The sequence below is a fragment of the Typopeltis vanoorti genome, chromosome 13 (genome assembly GCF_054136105.1).
Source record: "Typopeltis vanoorti isolate ZY-2024b chromosome 13, IOZ_Tvanoo_1.0, whole genome shotgun sequence".
NCBI classification, from domain to species: domain Eukaryota; kingdom Metazoa; phylum Arthropoda; class Arachnida; order Uropygi; family Thelyphonidae; genus Typopeltis; species Typopeltis vanoorti.
Window position 1 is genome coordinate 33,338,544 of NC_143561.1, and position 22,136 is coordinate 33,360,679.

General features: G+C 35.8%; 1 protein-coding gene across 2 annotated transcripts in view; it reads right to left on the minus strand.

The window, feature by feature from the left end:
• LOC150100038 (sorting nexin-13-like) overlaps positions 1 to 22,136 on the minus strand; it is a 480,335-nt gene that overhangs the window by 344,036 nt on the left and 114,163 nt on the right. For both annotated transcript variants that reach the window (XM_090402415.1, XM_090402416.1), the window contains exon 6: positions 9,364 to 9,479. In XM_090402415.1, the coding sequence (XP_090258541.1) occupies positions 9,364 to 9,479 (116 nt within the window). The remainder of the gene's footprint in view (positions 1 to 9,363; positions 9,480 to 22,136) is intronic.

Here is a 22,136-nt window from a genome sequence, read left to right on the forward strand (position 1 = left end):
CCTCTTTATAAATCCTTGATACGACCACATCTGGACTGCTGTGCTCAAGCTGGTCAGCTAGGTGTCTTGGGAATGAGGAAGTTGTGGAGAGGATTCAGAGGTGAGCAACCAAGATGGTGAGTGGTCTGTGGAATGTTCCCTATAAGGATAAATTGACGGTTTGTGGATTGTAAAAGTTCTCTCTCTCGTTGATAAGTGAGAAAGTGGAAATATGATAGAAATATTTATGTTACTTAAAGGATTTTATAGGAATTGATGCAGGAGAAATGTTTCTGTGTTTGAGAAAAGAACAAGAGATCATCCTTGGAAGTTGGGTAACAGTGTAGTTAGCACGGGCATGAGGACTAGATTTTTTGCTTGGAGAATGTTGAATAAATGGAATCGGTTGTTTGAGTCAGATGTGAGTGTTTTGTTCATTAATGTCTTGATAGTCTGGGTCTCCTGTGTTGAGTCTTAGGACTCCATAGAGGTGCTCATGCAATAATAATAATAATAATTATAATCAGTGGTGAGCTAGGGAAATTTTAACAAAGGGCTCGCATTGTCGAGCAAAAAAAAGCCCATATTTCACACAAAAACGTTTATTAATACAGCTTGTGTACAAATGCCAATCAAAAAGTATGAGGGGACAATCAACCTGTAAAGACTATCATTTTTCAACAAATCTCTCATGATCTAAACATTAAATATTTGCACACAATCATCTGTGTTAATTTACCTTACATTTTTTAACTATCAAAATATAACAAGAATAAAATCTTTTACAATCGCACATATGAAATCGTCTGCATTTTTTATAACAAGCAATCTATAAATAATAAATTTAGTTTAATCCTTCACCCAAGTGTGAGCAAACAAAGTTTGCACCTGAAAATATTTTCAGGACTAAGGTAGTACAACACCAGGCAACTCAGAGCAAAGGTGGACCAAGCTAACATCACTCCTATCTCAGTATCTCCCATAATGCAAAACACACCTCCTTGCAGATATGTATAATGTTATGCATTAAGGGAAGGGCCACTACCCAGACCGGTTTCGACCTTTATTGAGGTCTCGTCAGTGGGAGCCAAGTCCAGAAGTGGAGATACTCTTCCCTTAATGCATAACATTATACATATCTGCAAGGAGATGTGTTCTGCATTATGGGAGATACTGAGATAGGAGTGATGTTAGCTTGATCCACCTTTGCTCTGAGTTGACCAGTGTTGTACTACCTTACCCCAGTCCTGAAGATATTTTCAGGCACAAACTTTGTTTGCTCACACTTGGATAAAGGATTAAACTAAATTTATTATAGTCTAACCAAGTGAAAAATAAACTTTCAACATCTTTCTCTAAATCCAGAGTAATTTAATAATAAGGTGGCATACCTTTTGGCAACTCCTATAGGTAAAGATGACCTCTCCATTGCTTCTGCCTTGGTATCTCCACTTATGGGCTTGGCTTCCACTGACGAGACCTCAATAAAGGTCGAAACTGGTCTGGGTAGTGGCCCTTCCCTTAATGCATAACATTATACATATCCACAAGGAAATGTGTTTTGCATTATGGGAGATACTGAGATAGAAGTGATGTTAGCTTGCTCCACCTTTGCTCTAAGTTGCCCGGTGTTGTACTGCCTTACCCCAGTCCTGAAGATATTTTCAGGCACAAACTTTGTTTGCTCACACTTGGGTAAAGGATTAAACTAAATTTATTATAGTCTAACCAAGTGGAAAATAAACTTTCAAATAATAAATAAATATTATCTAAACACAATAATATTGAAGTGCATTACATTTTTCTTTTGTTTTTATACTTCAAGTGATAATCAACGGTACCAATCAAGGGGCATTATTTTATAGCCCTATTTATTTATATGCGATTACCAAAAGTGAATTCCTATTTGTAAAATGGTAGTAACAGTAACTATAATATTTTATTTAATAAAATCACTTTGTTAGGTTACCGTATGAGGTTTTCATTTAATATATTTCAAAAAATTACGTTGTTTTTTTTTTTTTTGAAAAAATAAAAAAGTAAACATGAAGAACAAGGGGCTTGCAAATTTGAGAAAAATTTAACAAAAGGCTCGGGTGATATAGCTCACCACTGATTATAATTATAGAAGGAAGCGGTTGTCCTAATATGTGATTTTTCTGTAAGAGGAAAGGATAAAATGATGATAAAAATAACAATGAAGATAAAATAATAACTATGAAACATTAGCTATAAACTGGAAGAACGATATGTTGCTGACATAAAAAAGGGGGTGAGGGAGGGGATGACAGCCAAACTTATGTAAAGCAGTTACTCTTCGTAATTTGGTTGGAATCAATATCAAATATGTACGGAGCATATTTTTATTTTTATTATTATTTTTTAATGGATGGAAGGAGTATTTCTTCAGGCTCTGTAATACACCCTCTGTCCAAAAACGAAAGCGGCAACCTTCATTAGTGTTGTGTCAACTGTTTATGACATTTGTTTCATTAGATGCCGAGTTATAGTGCCAAGAGTGACAGTGTGTTTTGACGAACAGTCAGAAAATGAGTTTCGAACAGAGAGCTGTGATTGACTTTTGTGTTAAACTTGGTAAAAGTTTTACCAAAACGAATCAAATGCTTCAAAAAGCATACCGTGATGAATGCTTATCCCATACTCAAGTTTACGAGTGATTTAAGCGATTTCAAAGTGGTCGTGAGATGTTTTGGGACGATGAAAAGCCGGGCCACCCAAAAACTAGACTGAGCAAAGTTAATATCAAAAAAGTGCGTGATTTCATCAAAGAAAACCCGAAATCGTCCGTGAAATTGATTGAAGATGAATTGGGGATTCCAAAATCAACTGTGCACAACCTTTTGACTGAGGTTTTGGGCCTTCACAATTTGTTCCCCACAAGTTGACTAACGACCAAAAAATGTATCGAATTGAACACTGCATGGACCTCATTAAAACTGCTCGTAAGGATCAAATGTCCTTGAAACGATCGTTACTGGTGACGAAACCACGTTTCGTCACCAGTAACAATCTTTTTTTGAGTATGAGCCCAAAACAAAACACCAGAGTGCTGAGTGGAGACCACCAGAAGAGGGGCATCAGAAAAGAAGTGGCTTGGAGAAGTCAAAAGTAAAGACAATGCTGATTTGTTTCTACGATTCCAAGGGCATTATCCATAAAGAATTCATTCTGCCTGGCCAAACGGTCAATGGTGAGTTTTATCTCGAAGTTTTGAAGCGATTGATAGCGGGAATTCATCGCATACGGCATAAATATCGTGATGCAGGCAGCTGCTCACTTTTCCATGATAATGCACGATCTCATTGCGAGACAGTTTTTGAGATAAAACCAAGTTTGGATCACTCACCATATTCACCTGATTTAGCACCCTGTGACTTCTTTCTCTTCCCCCGACTTCATCTGCTGATGAAAGGAAAGCGATACGACACCACTAAAATCGTTCAAGCGGCAGTAAATACACCCTCAACAGTATCCTAAAAACCGATATAAAAAACTCATTAAATGAATTAATTGACCGTGCCAAACACTGTATCAAAGCTGAGGGAGAGTATATTGATTGAAATAAATGATTTGAATAATTATAATTAGCCTGTGTTTTATTTTCTATCAAAAGTTCAGTTTCTTTTTGGACAGAGGGTGTAGTATAATAAATGAGTGGAATGTGTTGCTGGACAGCAGTGGTGACTAAACAAATTTAAAAAAAAGTATGACAAAGTAGATCATCCATAAGTCTTATGACACTAATTTCATCCAAGTACAACAGCAATAATATATTCATGCACAATATCAGTACATACCAAGCGATTTTTGCACAGGTCTCAAACCTCTGCATTTTAATGCAGATACCGAGACCTCTACAAAAGACTTCTAGAAGAGTTACCATGTTCCAGATGTATCTTGCTGGGAAATAAATAATAAAAACATGATTTTAAATATGTTGCAATAGGACACTAGGTTCAAGTTAAATAAATGGAAGAAGTTCTGTTGAACAATGGCCATGTTCAGCAGAATTAGCATCCATCATGCCTACCATCTCTTATAGATCTCCAGGAACTCAAGCAAATGTTGCTCAACATCCCTTTAGAATCAAATTGCATACTCATCAAACCTGCTACTCCTAGTCATCTTTCATTCCATCCACTTCAATTCTGAGGAACTGCCTCTCCTGTGAAACATTTTGAAAGGATTATAATCTCCAACAGTTCAATAAAAATACCAACAGATTACTCTGTTGATATTCTTTATTGTGCATACACTAGGTGTTTTTCTGCATTAGTGATGCTAGAACATCTCCATTTGTTGGTTGCATCACCAAATGTTGATTTTGGATGCTTCAGTTGAGCAGCAATAGAACCGTATGGCCATGCCACCAATATAACAGCCCGCGATGACACTTCTCTCTCAAAGTCACTGAGATCATGTTATGTTGCCATACTACCTGTATTCAACTGCTACGATGAAATACTGTTTTCTACTATCTGTACACTGGTTTTCATGTTATTAACAAACCTGGAATGTTCAATAAGTTCAAATAACAGTGGTGTCTGGACAATTATTGGTAGATAGTGTGTATATATATATATATATATATATATATATATATATATATATATATATAAAAGTGACATAGCCAGTTCATTTGTTTCCACTTAAGGAATGAATGAGTGAAGGAACAAGTAGCTATCCATATATCCTGACGAAGGATGAAATTCAACCATTGCAGGCTACTGAGCTTCACAGAATAAGAGAATTGAGAACCATAATCCAGCTTTGAATATATAAATACGTGATAAAGACAATGCACTGAAGATAGAGGAAAGAGAGTGAAGGAGATTCAATGCTCTCTTGTACATTTCTCTTAGTTGATGAATGTGTGCAAAAATATAAGTTTTCTGTTAAAGATGAGTCCCAAGAACTTGGTTTCTGTTGCTACTGGAATAATAGTTTGTCCCATTCTTAACTCAGGATCAGGATGAAGAGCATGTTTCAGGCAGAAGCGTGCAGCGACACTTCTCTCCAATACACAATACAGCTTTCATAGACATCATTCAACTTTGGACCATTCGATTCATTTCATTGATGTAGAAAAATCTTATGACAATGCCTGGAGATATGGCATATTAAAAGAACTATATAACCTAGGTCTCAGAGGGCACCTCCCTGCATTTATTAAAACTTTTGGTCTAGCCAAAAGTTTTAATAAACTTTTGAACAGCTTCCTCCCACTGTAGGCAATGCTCTATATGTTGATGACTTCATAATTTACTCTCTCTTATGATGAGAGAAATTGAAAGATAACTTCAGCACACAACTGATCATGTCTCTTCATGCACTCTTAGTAATGAATTCAGGTTTTCTGCAGAAAAGTGTCTCTGTACACTTCTGCCTAAAATGCACTCTTCACTCAGATCCTGAGTTAAGAATGAGACAAACTATTATTTCAGTGGAAACAGAAGCCAATTCTTGATGCTCATCTTTGACATATAGCTTACATTTCTTACACACATTCATCAACGAAAAGAAAAGCAAGAGAGCATTGAATTTCTTTTCACACTCTATCTTCTACTGAATGGGGGTGCAGATCGATCTTCATTGCTTTGTCTTTGCCATGCACTTATATATTCAAAGTCCAATTATGGTGTTCAGCTCTGTGGTTTTGTAAGACAGAGTAGTCTGTAATTGTTGAGCCCAATCCATCAGCATATACGGATAGCTACTTTTACATATCGCCCACTCAGTCTATGTGGAAGCAAATGAACTGGCTCTATCATTTTTTTTTTTCATCAGGACCTACTCCCACACACAAAACAGACAAAAGAGTATATAGCAAATAAACATAAATACCATGTGTGGGGAGAAAATCCCATTTTCTATTATATCTTACAAAGACAGAGCAATAGGTCGATAATTGTTTCCTAGTGTTGGATCTTTTCCTAGTTTTGGGATAGCAATGACAATTGACTTATGCCAACAACCTGGAAACTCTTCCTCTGTAAATGCTCTATTGCATAATAAGAGAAGTGGATCCTCCACAGAAGAAGATGATGGAAGATGTTTTATCATCCCATAATGGATGTCATCAGGACCTACTGTACTGGGGGGGAGACAGAGAAAGAGACCTTAAGATCCTCCTTAATTAATGACTGGATAGCTCTAACCCATCAGTAGAAAATCTTAGCCACTGTTTTCCCCCTTGTTGCTCTTTCAATATTAAAAATTCAGGAGGATATGAAGCTGTTGCTGAGATTCCAGTAAAAGTTTCTCTCGAAGTGTCTGCAATAGCTTTGGGATCAGCAACAACAGTAGAAAAATGGTACATCCTATATCTACCTTTAATCCTTTAATTTTTCATATTTTATCCCATACAATTTTTGCAGTGGTTGTTTGATTAATCGATGATGCAAATTGGATCCAAGACTGCTTCTGATCTTATGTGACGTGCTATGGCCCTAGCACATTAAAAAACTGTTAAGTGTGATGTGGTAGGGTATCTATGAAATACACCCCATGCTCTTGATTTTTTTTTTTTTTGGGCATCTAGCACTGTGTATTTCACCAAGGCTTTGGACAGAGTGGAAATGGAGATGATATTTATGGAATTGCATTATCTATAAATGTTGCATGATGGGGAAAATGTACTCGTCAGCTTGGTCAATTTTCCAGATGGGCATCCAAAGTAGGAGAACATGGTTTTGTGAAGATATAGTGCAAATAACAGGAAAATAATCTCTTCCATAGATATTCTCTTTGACATCCCACATGGCATTGGAAGCAGATTCTAAGATCTATTGAAGAATGAATGGTTGAGTATATGGAAAAAAGTATTAACTCCATTATTAAGAAGGGGTCATGATTATCCAGCATTTACTCAAAGATATAACTTCGTCCATTTGTGCTGGCACTAATCCAAAGAATATTATTTCCATTAAAGTCAGTCACAAGAAGTATGGGGGTGCGGCAGCTGAAATCCCATGCATAGGCGAATTGCTACTACTTCTAGAGCAATATTAAGCTGGATGTGATGGAAAGGAGTATGACTGCCCACTAGGATAGCTACTCCATCATAAGCAGGATCACCTAAAGTTCATTCTGTTGTTATGAATTCCCAACAGTGAAATTCCTTAAGGTGAGAATCTCACTAGGTTTTAAATATGCTTCCTGCAGACAGAAACAGAATAGTTTGTGCTTCTGCAGCAGAACCTTGATATCATCAATATTCAGGTGAAACCCACGACAGTTCCATCGTAAAAATTTTCCTATTGTTTGAGCTTTGTAGACTTTTCTGATTTCCGAGAGGTTGAGGGCTTACTTTTGTCTGGTTTACATTTATCAATTAATTTTGGGAAGTATGGATGGGTGGCCAATGTCTATCTCTTCCTCATGAAAAATGTTCAATACGTTATCTGACATGTCAGGGTTATTTTGTAACTTTCAATTGATACTACCAAAATATCCATTTTTTTCTGTGTGTGTGTGGGGGGGGGGGTCTGATGGTTGACCTTTAAGTTCCTTGCCATAATTTTTTTGACAAGCAGGTTCTCAGTGAATGGGATCATTTTTGGAGTGAGATAGTAGCTTGTGCAATTGATGTGTTCAACAGAGAAGCATTCATAATCCTGAAGTTCAGGTATGGTGGAATAAACTTATAAGTTTGAGTGGTTAACATTTTCTTAAGTGCCACCTTCTCAGCATAAGAGGATCTCAGGACAAGTGTGTCAGTGGTGGCAACAGCTGGCTTCCTTTTTGCATCCTGACATGTATTTTGTTCGGTTTTAATATTTTGTGTTTCTTTTTGATCCTTCCACTTCTAACATGCACAAGATAACAAATCTTGCTTTCTTTGCAAAGCAAGATTTGTTATCATGCTCTTTACTAGCACACTGGGCACATGTGATAGAGGCATTATAGGAAGTTTGGGCATGTCCATATCTCACATTTAAAGCATCTCAGAGGATTAAGAATGTACAGCCTACAAGAACAGTGAATACACCTTGCTTTTACAGATGTTGGAGGCTTAGGTGTATCAAAAGTAAGGATGATGTTCCTAGTTGGAACCAGGTGACCATCCCTATATATCAGGATGCACTTCATACCTGTCATTCTCTGATCTTTAAGCTCTGAAAGCTCTCATTGTATAGAACATCAAGGAGATCCATTCTGATATCACTCTTCTAGAAGAGTTATGAGATGTCACTGTAACTGGTATATTCCACCCACTGATTTAGGTCGAGTAATTTTTCTGAGTGCTGCTGACTAAATGTTTCCACAATATTATCACCAGAATTCAGTTTCTTGACTGTTTTGAGATCCTACCAGTTTTTCTAAACCCTTGTGAATAAAGAGGTAACATTTTCCCCATTAGCTTTTCATCTGTTGCATTGATGATGAGAAACACTGCTACATTTATACTGGTATGACATGTCTTCAGTTTCTTACTTCTGTTATCAAGTGATGTATCTACAGCAGTGTTTCTCAACGTGGGGCGTACACCACAAAGGGAAGCAATTAGAAAATGTACATGCACATATTTATATTATACTTTTCAGAACTTGGCTGATTATTATGCTAGGGGGAAGGATCAAAATCTTTGAGATGTTGAGGTGGGGCATGATCCAAAAAACGTTGAGAAACACTGATCTACAGTATCAGTGCATGGTTGGGACTTTGTGAGGGCCTTGAAACATTTCAGGATGCCGAAGACATTTTCTGTTCGGTGCCAGAGCTTCCCACCCACCACAGAGCCAGACATGGAGGACCACTGACCAGCAAGCAATGTATAATATTGCTTGCTGGTCAGTGGTCATAATAATAGCCCTTGAGCCCAGTTCACAGACAATGGGGTTAGAGATAGACTGCTACATTACTGACCCTCTCCTGCAGGCAAGCCTGCTAGCCAATTGATCCTGGCCAGGCCATCCGAGACTACCTGTTTTGTTGAAGCAGGGACCAAAGTAGCTCAAGACTAGCAGAATCCTCCTTTCCAGATGACCATGGGTTGCATCACATGGCAAATACATGGATCCAAGTGATGGTAGTCTGGAAGAAAGGATAGTAAATGTCACTAGGAGGTCCCCTCCACCATAGACATGTGCTTCATGAGAAAGGGTTTGGTCTGTTAAGTAGTTTCTGGATTATCTAATAACCAACTCAGAGTGCTAATATGCTATAAGTCAAAATCATTTATGGATGGGATTCCATAAATGATATTTTTTCATAAAAAATAAAAAAAATTAAAAATCCTCTATAACCTTGTAGATTGAGAAACCTTGAACAAAAAAGTAGATAGATCAGTGAAATTTCTGTAAATTAAAGACAAACAGGAAACCTGGATTTGCATTTGGTACTATTTCACTTTTATCTTACCTTTTTCTTTTGCACCTTTTAGTTTTGCCTGAGCTTGTCTGAAGAGACGCAAATGAGATGCAAAATCATCGACTAGTCTAGTAGTAAGATATGGAACCCATTCAACTTCTTTGGACCTCAAAGTGAATATATATTGAAATATAAGTCACTCTTTAAATCAAATATTTTGAGATACTTTTTCTTATAAATTATTTATCATTGAAACAACTTAATAATCTGAGATCTAAACATTGTGTTTTTTTACAATGCAAATTACTAACAAGTACACCTCAGATACAATATTATCAAATCATTCCTCTTGTCATAATGGACATTTCCTTCTGGGTCAATCACCAGTATCATCCCCCACCCTCCATATCTGAACTTCAAGTAAAGTAGTGTAGTGGAATATTTTGAAATGTTTTGCTATACCACTAAAATGTGATGGAAGCAAGAATCTGCATCCTGCACATTATTTCTCAAGCAGTCAAAATCCAAATTCTGCATTTCTTGTTAACTAACAGTTATTAAAGAGTCAAGATTTGTAGTGCCTCATTTTTTGTGGAGGGGGGGGGTTGTCTAGTTATCGAATCATCAAAAGATGCAAGCAGCAAATAAAATTGCAACTAATTACTGAATTTATCTAGAATGAATTATAAAAATTAAATATAATAATTCCACTTTTTATGCACTTTTTAATTTCTGATTATTTTAGATAATCTATAGTTTATTTCATCCTTCAGCAACAGTTTAAGGTGGGAAGAGAATTATGTCCAACCAATTAATGAAGGCACCAAAGAATATGGATACAAGTTTAGAAGCCAAAGATAGTGAAATATTCCTTGCCTTTTTGGGGGGAGGGAGGAAGAATAGCGCTTAGTTTATATGCAATATCAGAGGCAATGTTGCAAGCTAGCTACCTTGATTACGGGCAAAGAGTCTGATGCTCTCACTAGATCCAGCAGTCTCAAACCCTGAGTCCCCTCTATTACATTCTGTTTTAGGTAATTATCTCTTATTATAATAATGGTAAATACATTCCTTTCTACCATGTTATCTTTTCTACTTCCAATCTACGTCTTTGTAGATGAAGTTCCTATAATAATTACTTAGCCTGCACTCACATTGTGCTAATTGGTCAATGAATATCCATCATCTCTATCTCCCTCTTGGATCCCCTGGCCCTTCAGAACACACGCAATTTACAGACAAAACATACTAGTGGTGGAGGTGGGCGGTAGATGGCGTTGATGGAGATGGTTCGTAGTAGTGGTTGAGACAGTTGTAGGTGTCCTCCCGCGATGAGTCTTCGGACTCCTTAGAGGTGTCAGGAATAATAATAATAATAATAATAAATCTACAATCTCATGCAGTGAATAACCTACTTAAAATCCAATTAGTTACCATTACTCTGACCATGATCATTTGCTATCAAATTAGATATTAATAAAATGTACCTTTTTAACTCCTAACTTAGTAGTTAATCTAAGTGCCAAAAAAATCTCCTATAGTATTTTAAATAACCCAAGTTTTGGATTATTCATTTCCACTAACAAACACCCCAAAATTTTGTTATCAGTTACTCTAGTCCTAGGTATTCAGATTACAATCATGTGATCTAACCTATATAAAATATTCTCTATCACCATAGATGTGCTATAGATTTTAATGCCAGTACTTTTTAAATTAGCACCTAAGTCTAACATACAATTAAGAAAGCGATCCTTGCTATTAAAATTCTCCTCTACATCAGATTTATTTACTAAAAGTCAAGTATTTTCACCCTAATTTCCATTAGTTGCATAATTACTGGAATACATCTACTAAATCATCTTCAACTGAATTTGTCAATTCTGTAGATGACTTGATTAGTTTTATCTTACCCAAAGCAATTTTCCATAGTGAAACAATTTCAACATTTAAGTGGTACCCATTAACTAATCTGACATGGATAATCTTCAGCGATTCACCTACCAAAGTTTGCACAAAGTAAACATAACACTATTTCAGATGTTTTGGTTATTATCTACAGTATTTGTTTTAATTCACTTCTAAGCAATGCTCAAAAATCAGCATAACATTACCTTTGTCACTTTCTTTGCACTTCATGTGGTCAGCAGAACTTTGCATGTGTGGAAATCATCACATGCAACCAAGCTTTCCTACTCAAATTTTATTTCTTTTGAGTTACTTGCTTTCATTTTATTCTACTCGCTTCATTCTTATTCAAATCTTCAGCTACATAATCAACATGCATATAGTGCAGCAAGAAGCAACTGCAAAAAAAGACCAAAGTAGATAGAGAATGGGGCAAGTGGAAAAATACTTGTGCCTACTCAAATGGCAGTTGAGCCTTCTGGTTCTTTATCAAGACCATAGGGCAGTAAATGTTTGTCTGTTCTGCCCATTCTGTGTTTTCACCTCTCTCATATTTATCTCTCATGTATTCAGCGGCAGCGTCTAGTCAATATTAAGCGTGTGCGATTAATGTTCGGTGCTTTCCAAAAAAAGTTTTTTTTGAATAAAGTGTGAATAAAATGAACAGGAAATGAAAATGAAAAACAAATGGAAACCGCTTTACAGTATAATGTTACCTACGGATTAGTCTTGCTTATACAAATTTTTTTACACAGAACTCAACAATTTATCATAAGTTGATTTATGATACATCAAAAAATGAAGAACTATTTTAGGTATATTTTCATAAATTTTAATCAAAAATTAGTGATATAATCGGGTCCAGGATACAATTTCAGAATTTATTTGTTCGTTTCCGGGAAGATCTGAAGAGGTCTGGAACGGAAGATGATGTACGTTTATAATTATATGTATCATTCTGTACCATTCGTTGTTTGTTTAAATTCTTACTTCATATTTTTTGACATCTTTTAGGAGCCTTTTCTACTGCGGCACCTGTGTATATTGCACATTTCGCACACACCACCAGCCAGGCCTGGGTGTATTATTGTAACATCACCCAAACACAAGGCCTAACCTGATGCTGTCATTCCCCTTTTCAAACTTCTGCATAACCTAGATACCAACAAGCCTTCTTGTTCTGATGGTATCTTGCAAGTAGTGGTCAAAACTGGTAGTGCAAGTAGTGGTCCAAATTATTACCACTGCATTTGCTTCAATTAGGTCAAAAATAATGGAGAAAGTCATTAGTTAACTTCATCACCACTTTGTCTTACTAGTTAATCAGTGACCACCAATATAGATTAAGTAACTCACAATCCACAGCAGATTCTACATGCCAAAATCAACCATCTATGAACTAAGCTAAGAGAGGAGCTAAAAGAAACACAAGTGGTTGCTCCAGACATGTTCAAGGCATTTGATCAGATCTTGCACAAGATTATTCTTATGAAATCATTACTTTATGTTCAACTGTCCACTCTTTACAACAGGAATGCCAATGTTCTCTTCAATCATTCAGTTTCTGTCACTGGAAATGGCCACCTTTAGTCAGATTTCCCCACCAAAGCTAGAGTATCCCAGGTCTATACTTTTGTCTGCACTCTTTCTATTCATAAATGACCTCCTCTCATTAAACCTCACATCCCATCCACAGCCTTGCTGATGATGGTACACGCCATTCCTCTTTTTCATTTTACAAGCCCTGTGTTGCTCAACTATCACAAACCACAAGATTTTTCCATAATCAATGCCTTAAATACTGATCTCTTAGCCATATTTAAATGGAGTAAAGATAACCATGTTAAGCTCAATACTATCAAAATACAGTTCTGTGGTATTTCATGCATAAAAGGCTACACTTCACCTCACCTTTGTAATATCCAGATCTCCGTGTAAGATCAGATCTGTTTTCTTGGCTGACTTATTCTGACCTAAGTACATCACATTTTCATAGCCTCTTCTGCTTCCAAAAATTAGATGTCTTTTTCCACTCCAAACATTCTGGATACTTCATATTTCACAAAATAAATAATATCAAAAATGTAATTTAAATTAAGGGGATATTAAATCCCACATTGTTTTAAAACCGAATAAGAAACTCAAAGATTGGAATCAGAGAGTTTCATGCTGAATATAGTAAACTATAAAAATATCGGCGATTACTAGCGTGAGCTAATGCAAGTAGTCCTAGTATGTAGTACAATACCGGGCAACTTGTAGCAAAGGTGGTAAAGTTCATTTCTTGGTATTATTCTTGGTATCTGATCGCTATTCTCGGTAATACCAAGAATAGCAATCAGAACTTTACCACCTTTGCTATGAGTTGCCCGGTATTGTACTACATACTAGGACTACTTGCATTAGCTCACGCTAGTAATCGCCGATATTTTTATAGTTTACTATATTCAGCATGAAACTCTCTGATTCCAATCTTTGAGTTTCTTATTCGGTTTTAAAACAATGTGGGATTTAATATCCCCTTAATTTAAATAATGTTTATATCGCCAAAATGAAGTCTATTGGCTCTTTATTTTTAAGTAACTTAATGGGTGCACCTGTTTGACAACTTGTATAGCAGAGTATACAAGTTCTTTTCGCTATACCCTTTGGTATTAATTTGGTCTAGCTACTGACTGATGAAGCCTCAAAAAAGGCTGAAACCAGTCTGGATAGTGACCTCCCACCATAATGTAATAACAGCATACATTTCCTAGGAAATGTGTTTTTACATTAGGGAAATACCAAGAATAGCGATCATCAGAACTTTACCACCTTTGCTATGAGTTGCCTGGTATTGTACTACGTACTAGGACTACTTGCATTAGCTCACGCTAGTAATCGCTGATATTTTTATAGTTTACTATATTCGGCATGAAACTCTCTGATTCCAATCTTTGAGTTTCTTATTCGCTTTTAAAACAATGTGGGATTTAATATCCCCTTAATTTAAATAATGTTTATATCACCGAAATGAAGCCTATTGGCTCTTTATTTTTAAGGATCAAAAATGTAAGTTTCTGTGGCTTAGCAATTCTGTGGGAAGCTTCCAGTATTGAGACCACATTTTAAAGTAAATAACGAGTTTAATAAAAATAAGCAATTATAACCCTACAAATTTTGTAAGTCATCCGACTTACACCATCAGGGATACTAGCAAAAAGTTATATACACATCAAAAGACTAGAAACAATTAATCACACATATTAGATGTTATCAGAACTTCACAATTGGTACATACAAACAAATAACCAGAATAAAAACATTAAATTCATTATTGTATGCATGTTGAAACACTGCTAGTTGTTACTTTCATGTTATTATTATTACGGACGACTCCAGGGAGTCCTTAGACTCATCGAGGGAGGCCCTAAACATCATGTCCACACAACTATACGACATTCTCAGAATCTATCATACTTTGCCTTGAACTCACTCACCGTCATAGCACCCACAACAGACTCTGGCAGATTATTCCACTCATTTACCACTCTAAAAGTAAAGAACCCAGCTCTAACACCCTTGCTAACCACACTCTTGCTCAGCTTCCATAGTTCTTCCCCTAGTTCTCCCACCACCAGTCCTGATCTCAAAAATATCCTCTGAATTAATCCTATAGAAACCCTTTAGCAATTTGAATGTCTCAATCATATCTCCCCTTTTCCGCCTATCAACTAATTTCTGCAACCCACAAATCTTCAACCTGTTCTCATAAGGTTCATTCCATAGACCTGCTATCATGTTCTATGACATTGCACGTGTCATATTCTAGGTCCATGCTAGTTAGATTTTTAATGAAAGCAAGCAGACCCAACTTGGTATAAGATTAAGCCTAATAACATCTAAAATGTGTAACTAATTGTTTTTAGTCTTTTGTTGTGTATAACTTTTTGCTAGTATCCCTGATGATGTAAGCCTGATGACTTACAAAACTTGTAGAGCTATAATTGTTTAATTTTATTAAATTCATTATTTACCTTAAAACGTGGTCTCAATACCAGAAGCTTCCCACAAATAACAATCAAAGTTTAATTCCCTAACAAAGCAGCTATTATTTTGGTTTCAATACTCATCAGTGTATGTCACTCTACCTTTAAAGAGTACGGAAGAAAACTGAAACAAAGAAGCATATATATTGAAAGTTGTGTCACTTGGTTATACTATAAATTAAAGATTCCAAGAAATTATATTCCTGGTTCAAACAAAGTTTGCATGTGAAGTATTTTCATGACTGGGATACTTGTACATAGAGGCTAAAGACTTCACATCAATTGCTTTAGTATCCCATAATACAAAGCCCACATCCTTTTGGGAGTGTATAATGCTATCTTATGGGAAATGCCACTACCCAGTTTAGTTTCAAGCTTTATGGAGGTCTGATCAGTGGGAGCCAGACCCAGAAGGATACTAAGACAACTGATGTGAAGTCAATGGCTTCTATATACATGTAGCCCAGTCGTGAAAATAATTCACGTGTAAACTTTGTTCGCTTATACTTTGATAAAGGATTAAATCAAGAATATAATTTCTTGGTGTCTTTAATTTACAGTATAACTAAGTGAAAAAAAACTTTCACCATCTTTCTCTAATCCAGAGTAATTCGATAATAAGGTGATATGCATTTTCGTTACATGTATATGGGATATACATCATTTTGCATTAATTCAACCTTAATTCAGCCGGCAAAGGTTGGTCGATTGGTAGAGCCTCTGCTATTAATGGCTCAGTTAAGTAAGTTTGAGCATGGTTAGTAGTTGAAAGGGGGCCAATCGTTCGATGCTGTTGGCACACTCTCCCTCGATGAGTCTTTGGACTCCCTGGAGGTGTCAAATAATAATAATAATAACCTTGGCATCCCAAAGAATCTGGTAATAGACAAATTTAAGTCAGCAGGTTCAAAAGAACTGGTTTGAGGTATTACGCTTAGGAGGCAACCAGATCTGGTTCGAGACTAGGTGAGTCATTGTCTCATTGTATTGTGCATCTCTCTCTCTGGATTTGTTTTTGGATCCTTAATTGTGATTCAACATTCATCATTGCATCATCTCCAGCTTTTGTATATAGTTATGTATACAGTAAGTATCCTTTTTTTTTCTTTTTCCTTACTTTAACCATTTCTGACAAAGCAGGAGCAAATGGTAGATCTCAACTGGGAGCACCTTGGCTATGAACAGGTGCTCAAGATGCATGGGCAAACTAAGATTGTCCTGGAGACAAAATGGCTATACCGTTTCCAAAATGCATAAACTGGTCATACTGTGAGATAAGGTACAATGGAATGCATTAGCCTTAGCTCAAAAAATCCATAAAATAGAGTTCAGCAGGGCTAAGAAGACCAACGAAGGTATAACTCATTCAACCAAAGACAGTCACTGACTACCATGCAATCACCAAATTCATGGATATAAAAAGAGTCCCATTCCATACCTTTGCATTGAACAGAAGAAAAAAAGCCTGAAGGTGGTGCTACGTGGTATCAATGAATCAGTGACAACCGAAGAAGTGGCAGTGGATCATTGATCAAAGTAAGCTGCATACTGAGAGCAAACAAGCAGCCAATGAACCTTTTGCTGGTCGAAATCAGTAAAGAGCAGCATGAGATCTTTGACCTCACAACTATCTGTGACTTGGTCATCAAGCCAGAATCTCTATGCAGGAGGGCATCCAATGGCCAATGCCACCACTGACAAAAATTTGGCCATTCACAGCACTGTTGTAAAGCAGAGTTTCATTGTATCAAGTGCAGGGAAAATCATACAGCAACTACTTGCAAAAAATCGAGAACAGAACCAGAAAAATGAGCCAACTGTACACGCTGCTGATTACAAAGAATGCAGAGAAAACATGATCACCAAGAAATTGGCAAAACCATGCTAGGCCCATCCTGACAACAAGACAGGAAAAACCTACCACATCCAACCTTGAAAAATTCCAAGATACACCAAAAGACATAGAGACACATGCCTCATGTGCAGAAGTTCGTAAAAAAGCAATAAAACAGGAACCTGAACAACCCAAGGGATCCAATAAAACTACTAAGGTTGCAACCATTCTCACAGACATGCTTATTGGCCATTATAAATCTAACCCCAGTCAAGAAGCCATAAATATCTGTTTGTGAGACAAATGCAAACAATTCTCATACTAATCAATGTGGTTAAAGAATGTAGAAAACCTTATTCAATTCAGATAGTATTCTGGAATGCCAACAGACTAGGAAACAAAATGCATGAGTTTCAAGAATTCACAATACATCACGATGACGAACTAATCTTGGCGAACAAAATGCAGCCCATCCCATCCAAGGCTCAGGAGTAGAAATCCAGATAGCCAATGCAGGTAGCCTGAAAATCTACTCTGTATATAATTCTACTAGCAAACGGCTACTTGAAACCAACTTAGTGATACTAGATACAAATCGACCAGTGTTGGTAGCAGGTAACTTAAACACTAAACACCTAGCATGGAATAGCAGGCCAGTAATCAGAACGGTGAATACCTCAATGATTTTGCCACTACAATGAATATCGCAGTTGTGGGACATCTAGGAGAAAGACTTACACAAAACAAAGGTGCTCTCTATATGACAGCAACACAAGTAAAATCCTTCTCACCTCTTAAAATCATAGAACACTGAGGAAACATATCATGTCTTCATCCAAGGCACTTCTGTAACTTCCCTTTCCATATGAAAGTAGCAGCAAACTCCACCAAAAAAACTATTAAAACCACAGCATCACTTAAGAAGGAATTAATCTTCTATATGAAAATTTCAACATTCTTCTTAAAACCTTATCAATTCAGAACAACTCGGCTTTCTACATGAAAGCTATTGAAGAAATAACTAAAGCCATAGCCACAGTTAGAAATCACTTATCAATAAAGTTCCTTTCAGTTCCTTAAAGTTCCTGTTATTAATCCTATATGGACTATCTCTTTATAACAGGATATGAATTTTTGGAAATTATGGAGACAACTACCGTGTTTGAATAAAAACTTTAGTTTAATATTACTAAAATTTTCCAATTCGACGTTTCGACCTTTATGTCAGGGTCATCTTCTGGAGCGTACAAATATACACAAGAAACAAGCTATACTACAATCATACTGGTTCGTTAAAGACACTGACTAACCGCTACCACAATTGTTGGCCTGACCTCTGGTGAAAAAAATAAAATAAAATAAAAAATTTAAAAAAATAAAATAAAATAAATAAATAAATAAAAATTAAAAAAATAAAAAATATAAAAAAAATTATACATCAATGTAGAGTCCTATTTTTTATTTATTTTTATTTTTATTTATTTTTATTTTTATTTTATTTTTTTTATTTTTTTCACCAGAGGTCAGGCCAACAATTGTGGTAGCGGTTAGTCAGTGTCTTTAACGAAGCAGTACGATTGTAGTATAGCTTGTTTCTTGTGTATATTTGTACGCTCCAGAAGATGACCTTGACATAAAGGTCGAAACGTCGAATTGTAAAATTTTAGTAATATTAAACTAAAGTTTTTATTCAAACACGGTAGTTGTCTCCATAATTTCCAAAAATGCATTCGGATCACCGTGCAAGCCTAAAAGAAAGTATAACAGGATATCTTCTCTCAGTCTTCTATTTCTAACTTTTCTTATTTCTGTCGAGTCTTCGTATATTGAAGACACAGAAATGCCACAGTTTTTTTCCTGCTGTGTTTCTTTCCTACTTCCTGGACAGCTGAACACCTAGCAACATTCGATAACGTTCTTTTCACTTCCATGCATGTTTGGAAATGTAACTGAAAAACTTCCATTCAGATCTCCCATTGTGTGTTGCCATTATTGCTTTCCAGCATTGGGCTTGAAATGACAAAGCACCTTCTTCATAGTTCAAAAACATTTATTTAATTACAATTTTATAATGAAACAGCTAGAAATTATAACAGTTCTTCACTTCACAATATTCTCACACTGAGGTAAGCTCATTTAATCACTTCTGATAATATAGTGGTGACTTTTGCTTCACTTGCTATTGACAGCATATTGTAAACAATACCAACCTTACAACTTTTGGCAACTCAAATTATAATTTGCCTCCAATATTTAATCTAAATAAATACATTTATTTTATAACTAAGCAAGACTTCAAGTAGCCAAAGATAAAAATAATATCTCAAATCGTCTTACTCATGAAACACAAAAATAACTAACAACAAAATAATCTAGATGTCAAATAGAAACTATTTTTTATTTCGACTAGTTTTGTGAAATACTATGTTTCACTTCATCAGGAAATAACACGAATAAACTAAAAAACTAGAAGATGGAAGTTTTTTCATTTGGCTATGCTACCCTTTATATATTTGGTTTAATCCTTTATCCAAATGTAAGCAGACAAAGTTTGTGCCTGAAGTATTTTCAGGACTGGGGCAACTCGTGGTAAAGGTGGAGTAAGTTCCGATCACTTTCCTTAGTATCTCCCATAATGCAAAACACATCTCCTTGCAGACATGTATAATGCTATGCGATGTCCGCAAGGAGATGTGCTTTGCATTATAGGAGATACTAAGGAAAGTGATCGGAACTTACTCCACCTTTACCACGAGTTGCTCCAGTCCTGAAAATACTGAGGGCGCAAACTTTGTTTGCTTATACTTGGATAAAGGATTAAACCAAATATATAATGGGTAAAAAACTAGAAAGCAAATAATAAAGTTAATATCTCTGGTGAAAAATATTTGAACACATTTAAGCAATAGAACATGTGCATCTGCTATCACACTGGTTGCTGGATTGCTGTAAACTACTGGTAGTATGGGTGTGTCATGACGGATTAATGAAGACCAGACTTGATGTAAAATTATCCACTGTTTGTTGCACTGTAAAGGGTGGTTCATGATTTCAGCTGATTCTTTGAATGTTCTTGAGTAAAAACAGTAATCTATGTGGAGCATTTTAGTTTGTTGCCATTCTACTCAATGTTTTGTTTCTGTTGTATGTGCTGCCAGCCCTGATTTGTGCTTTCTTTCATTCTCATCTCTGAAATGCTCCAATTGGTGTATCTCTTCTGATCTGCCTGTCTTTCCTGTGGCTAATTGCAAATGATCTTGTAGACACCTGGTTTTTTTAAGTTTTTTTTGTGGAGGTTTCAGCTGATTAGAGATTTTGTTGATCGGGTAGAAGGCGACCTTTAAGTTTTGTTGGTGAAGCAATCTTTCTATTTCATCTATGATTGATTGTATGCATAGGAGAATCGCTGCTTCTTTATAATCTTGGTTTTATTGTTGTCTGATTGTTTTGGAGGTTGAAATAGAATTTTTTTGACTAATGTTCCATTGTAGCCATTTTTTTGGAAGGAGTGAACCATGATAATTTGGCTCTTGGTTTCTTTTATCTATGCTGGCAGAAATTCTGTAGGCTCTATCACATAAGGCATTTAATGATGCCTAGTTTTTACTCTGGATGGTAATGAGAAGATGTTTGTACGGATATTTCAACTAGTGTATCCAAAAACGGATGTTACCTAACACAGGAACATGATTTTTTTACAAAAATGAATGAAAAATAATGTGCTTTGTTTTATTATTAGTTTATTAATATTGTTATTCTCGTGGAAAGGCTTAGACATTGGTTATGCATTTTTACTAAGTGGTTTAAGGAAATTACAACGTACACTAAGATATACATTAAAATAAATTTTAATACACTTCCAATATTTTGGCAACGTCACGTTGCCATTTTCACAGGAACTTAAAAACAAGACACGTGCATGCAGGCACAACAAACAGTGAATGAGGACGAAGCAGGAAGCTATTCTTTCTCCTAAAAGTCCTGATGGTGCCCCCCCCCCCCCCTAGCAGTTATACGAGACTGCTCTAAATTTGGGAAATCTACATCAGAAGACCTTCAGCCCTTAATCAGCCAAGAACACCAACATTGCCTGCTAGGGGGCACCATCAAGAATTTTAGGAGAAAGAATAGCTTCCTGCTTCATCCTCATTTACTGTTTGTTGTGCCTGTGTGCACGTGTCTTGTTTTTAAGTTCCTGTGAAAATGGCAACATGACATTGCCGAAATATTGAAAGTGTATTAAAATTTATTTTAATGTATATCCTAGTATACATTGTAATTTCCTTAAACCATTTAGTAAAAAATAATAATAATAATAATAATAATATTGTTATTGTTTAACAATGTTCAAAAATCTGCTTTTATTTTTAACAATTAATAAAAAATGCATGTATTGTACTATTATACCTGTTGATAAGTATGAAAGCTATTAAAATCTATAATTTACTCAACAGATGGGGGAGGCTTAAAAGTTATACTTTGAGGGCCACAACAACCTTAAATCTGAGCCTGCAAAAATCCTAAAGGTAGCCCATTCCACTTTGTTGAAGATGAAACGCTTTGTTCTTTTAAAGAATAATAATGGACACACTAATTCCTGTCACAAAAATACTTCTCACTTAGTGCACAAAAGCTTTCAGAATGAAATATCCCTATCAGATATTCTAGCGAATCTAGATGTTATATTTTTATTTACAAGTATATCATTAGATGAAGTTCTTTTGCATCAAAATTAATTTTCTCCAGATGTAGTAAAATTAAATAAACATTGTCTCCCTTCTTCTAATTTATTAATAAAAGGATCTTGATGGCTTATGAACTACAGAAAATAAAATGTTCAAGATTTTAATCCAAAATATTGAAATTTTTACCTGTTCTAATATCTTTATAGAAAGATAAGTAGTATCACCATCAGTATGGCTAAGAAATGGGTAAAAAAACTTGTCTCCACTAATCTGTACATGGAAAGATCTGAAAACTAGAGTATCTCAAGCTTGTTTTGAAAAATGTTTTTTATTTCGGGGAGGGAGGGAGGGGGATTGATAACATTCATT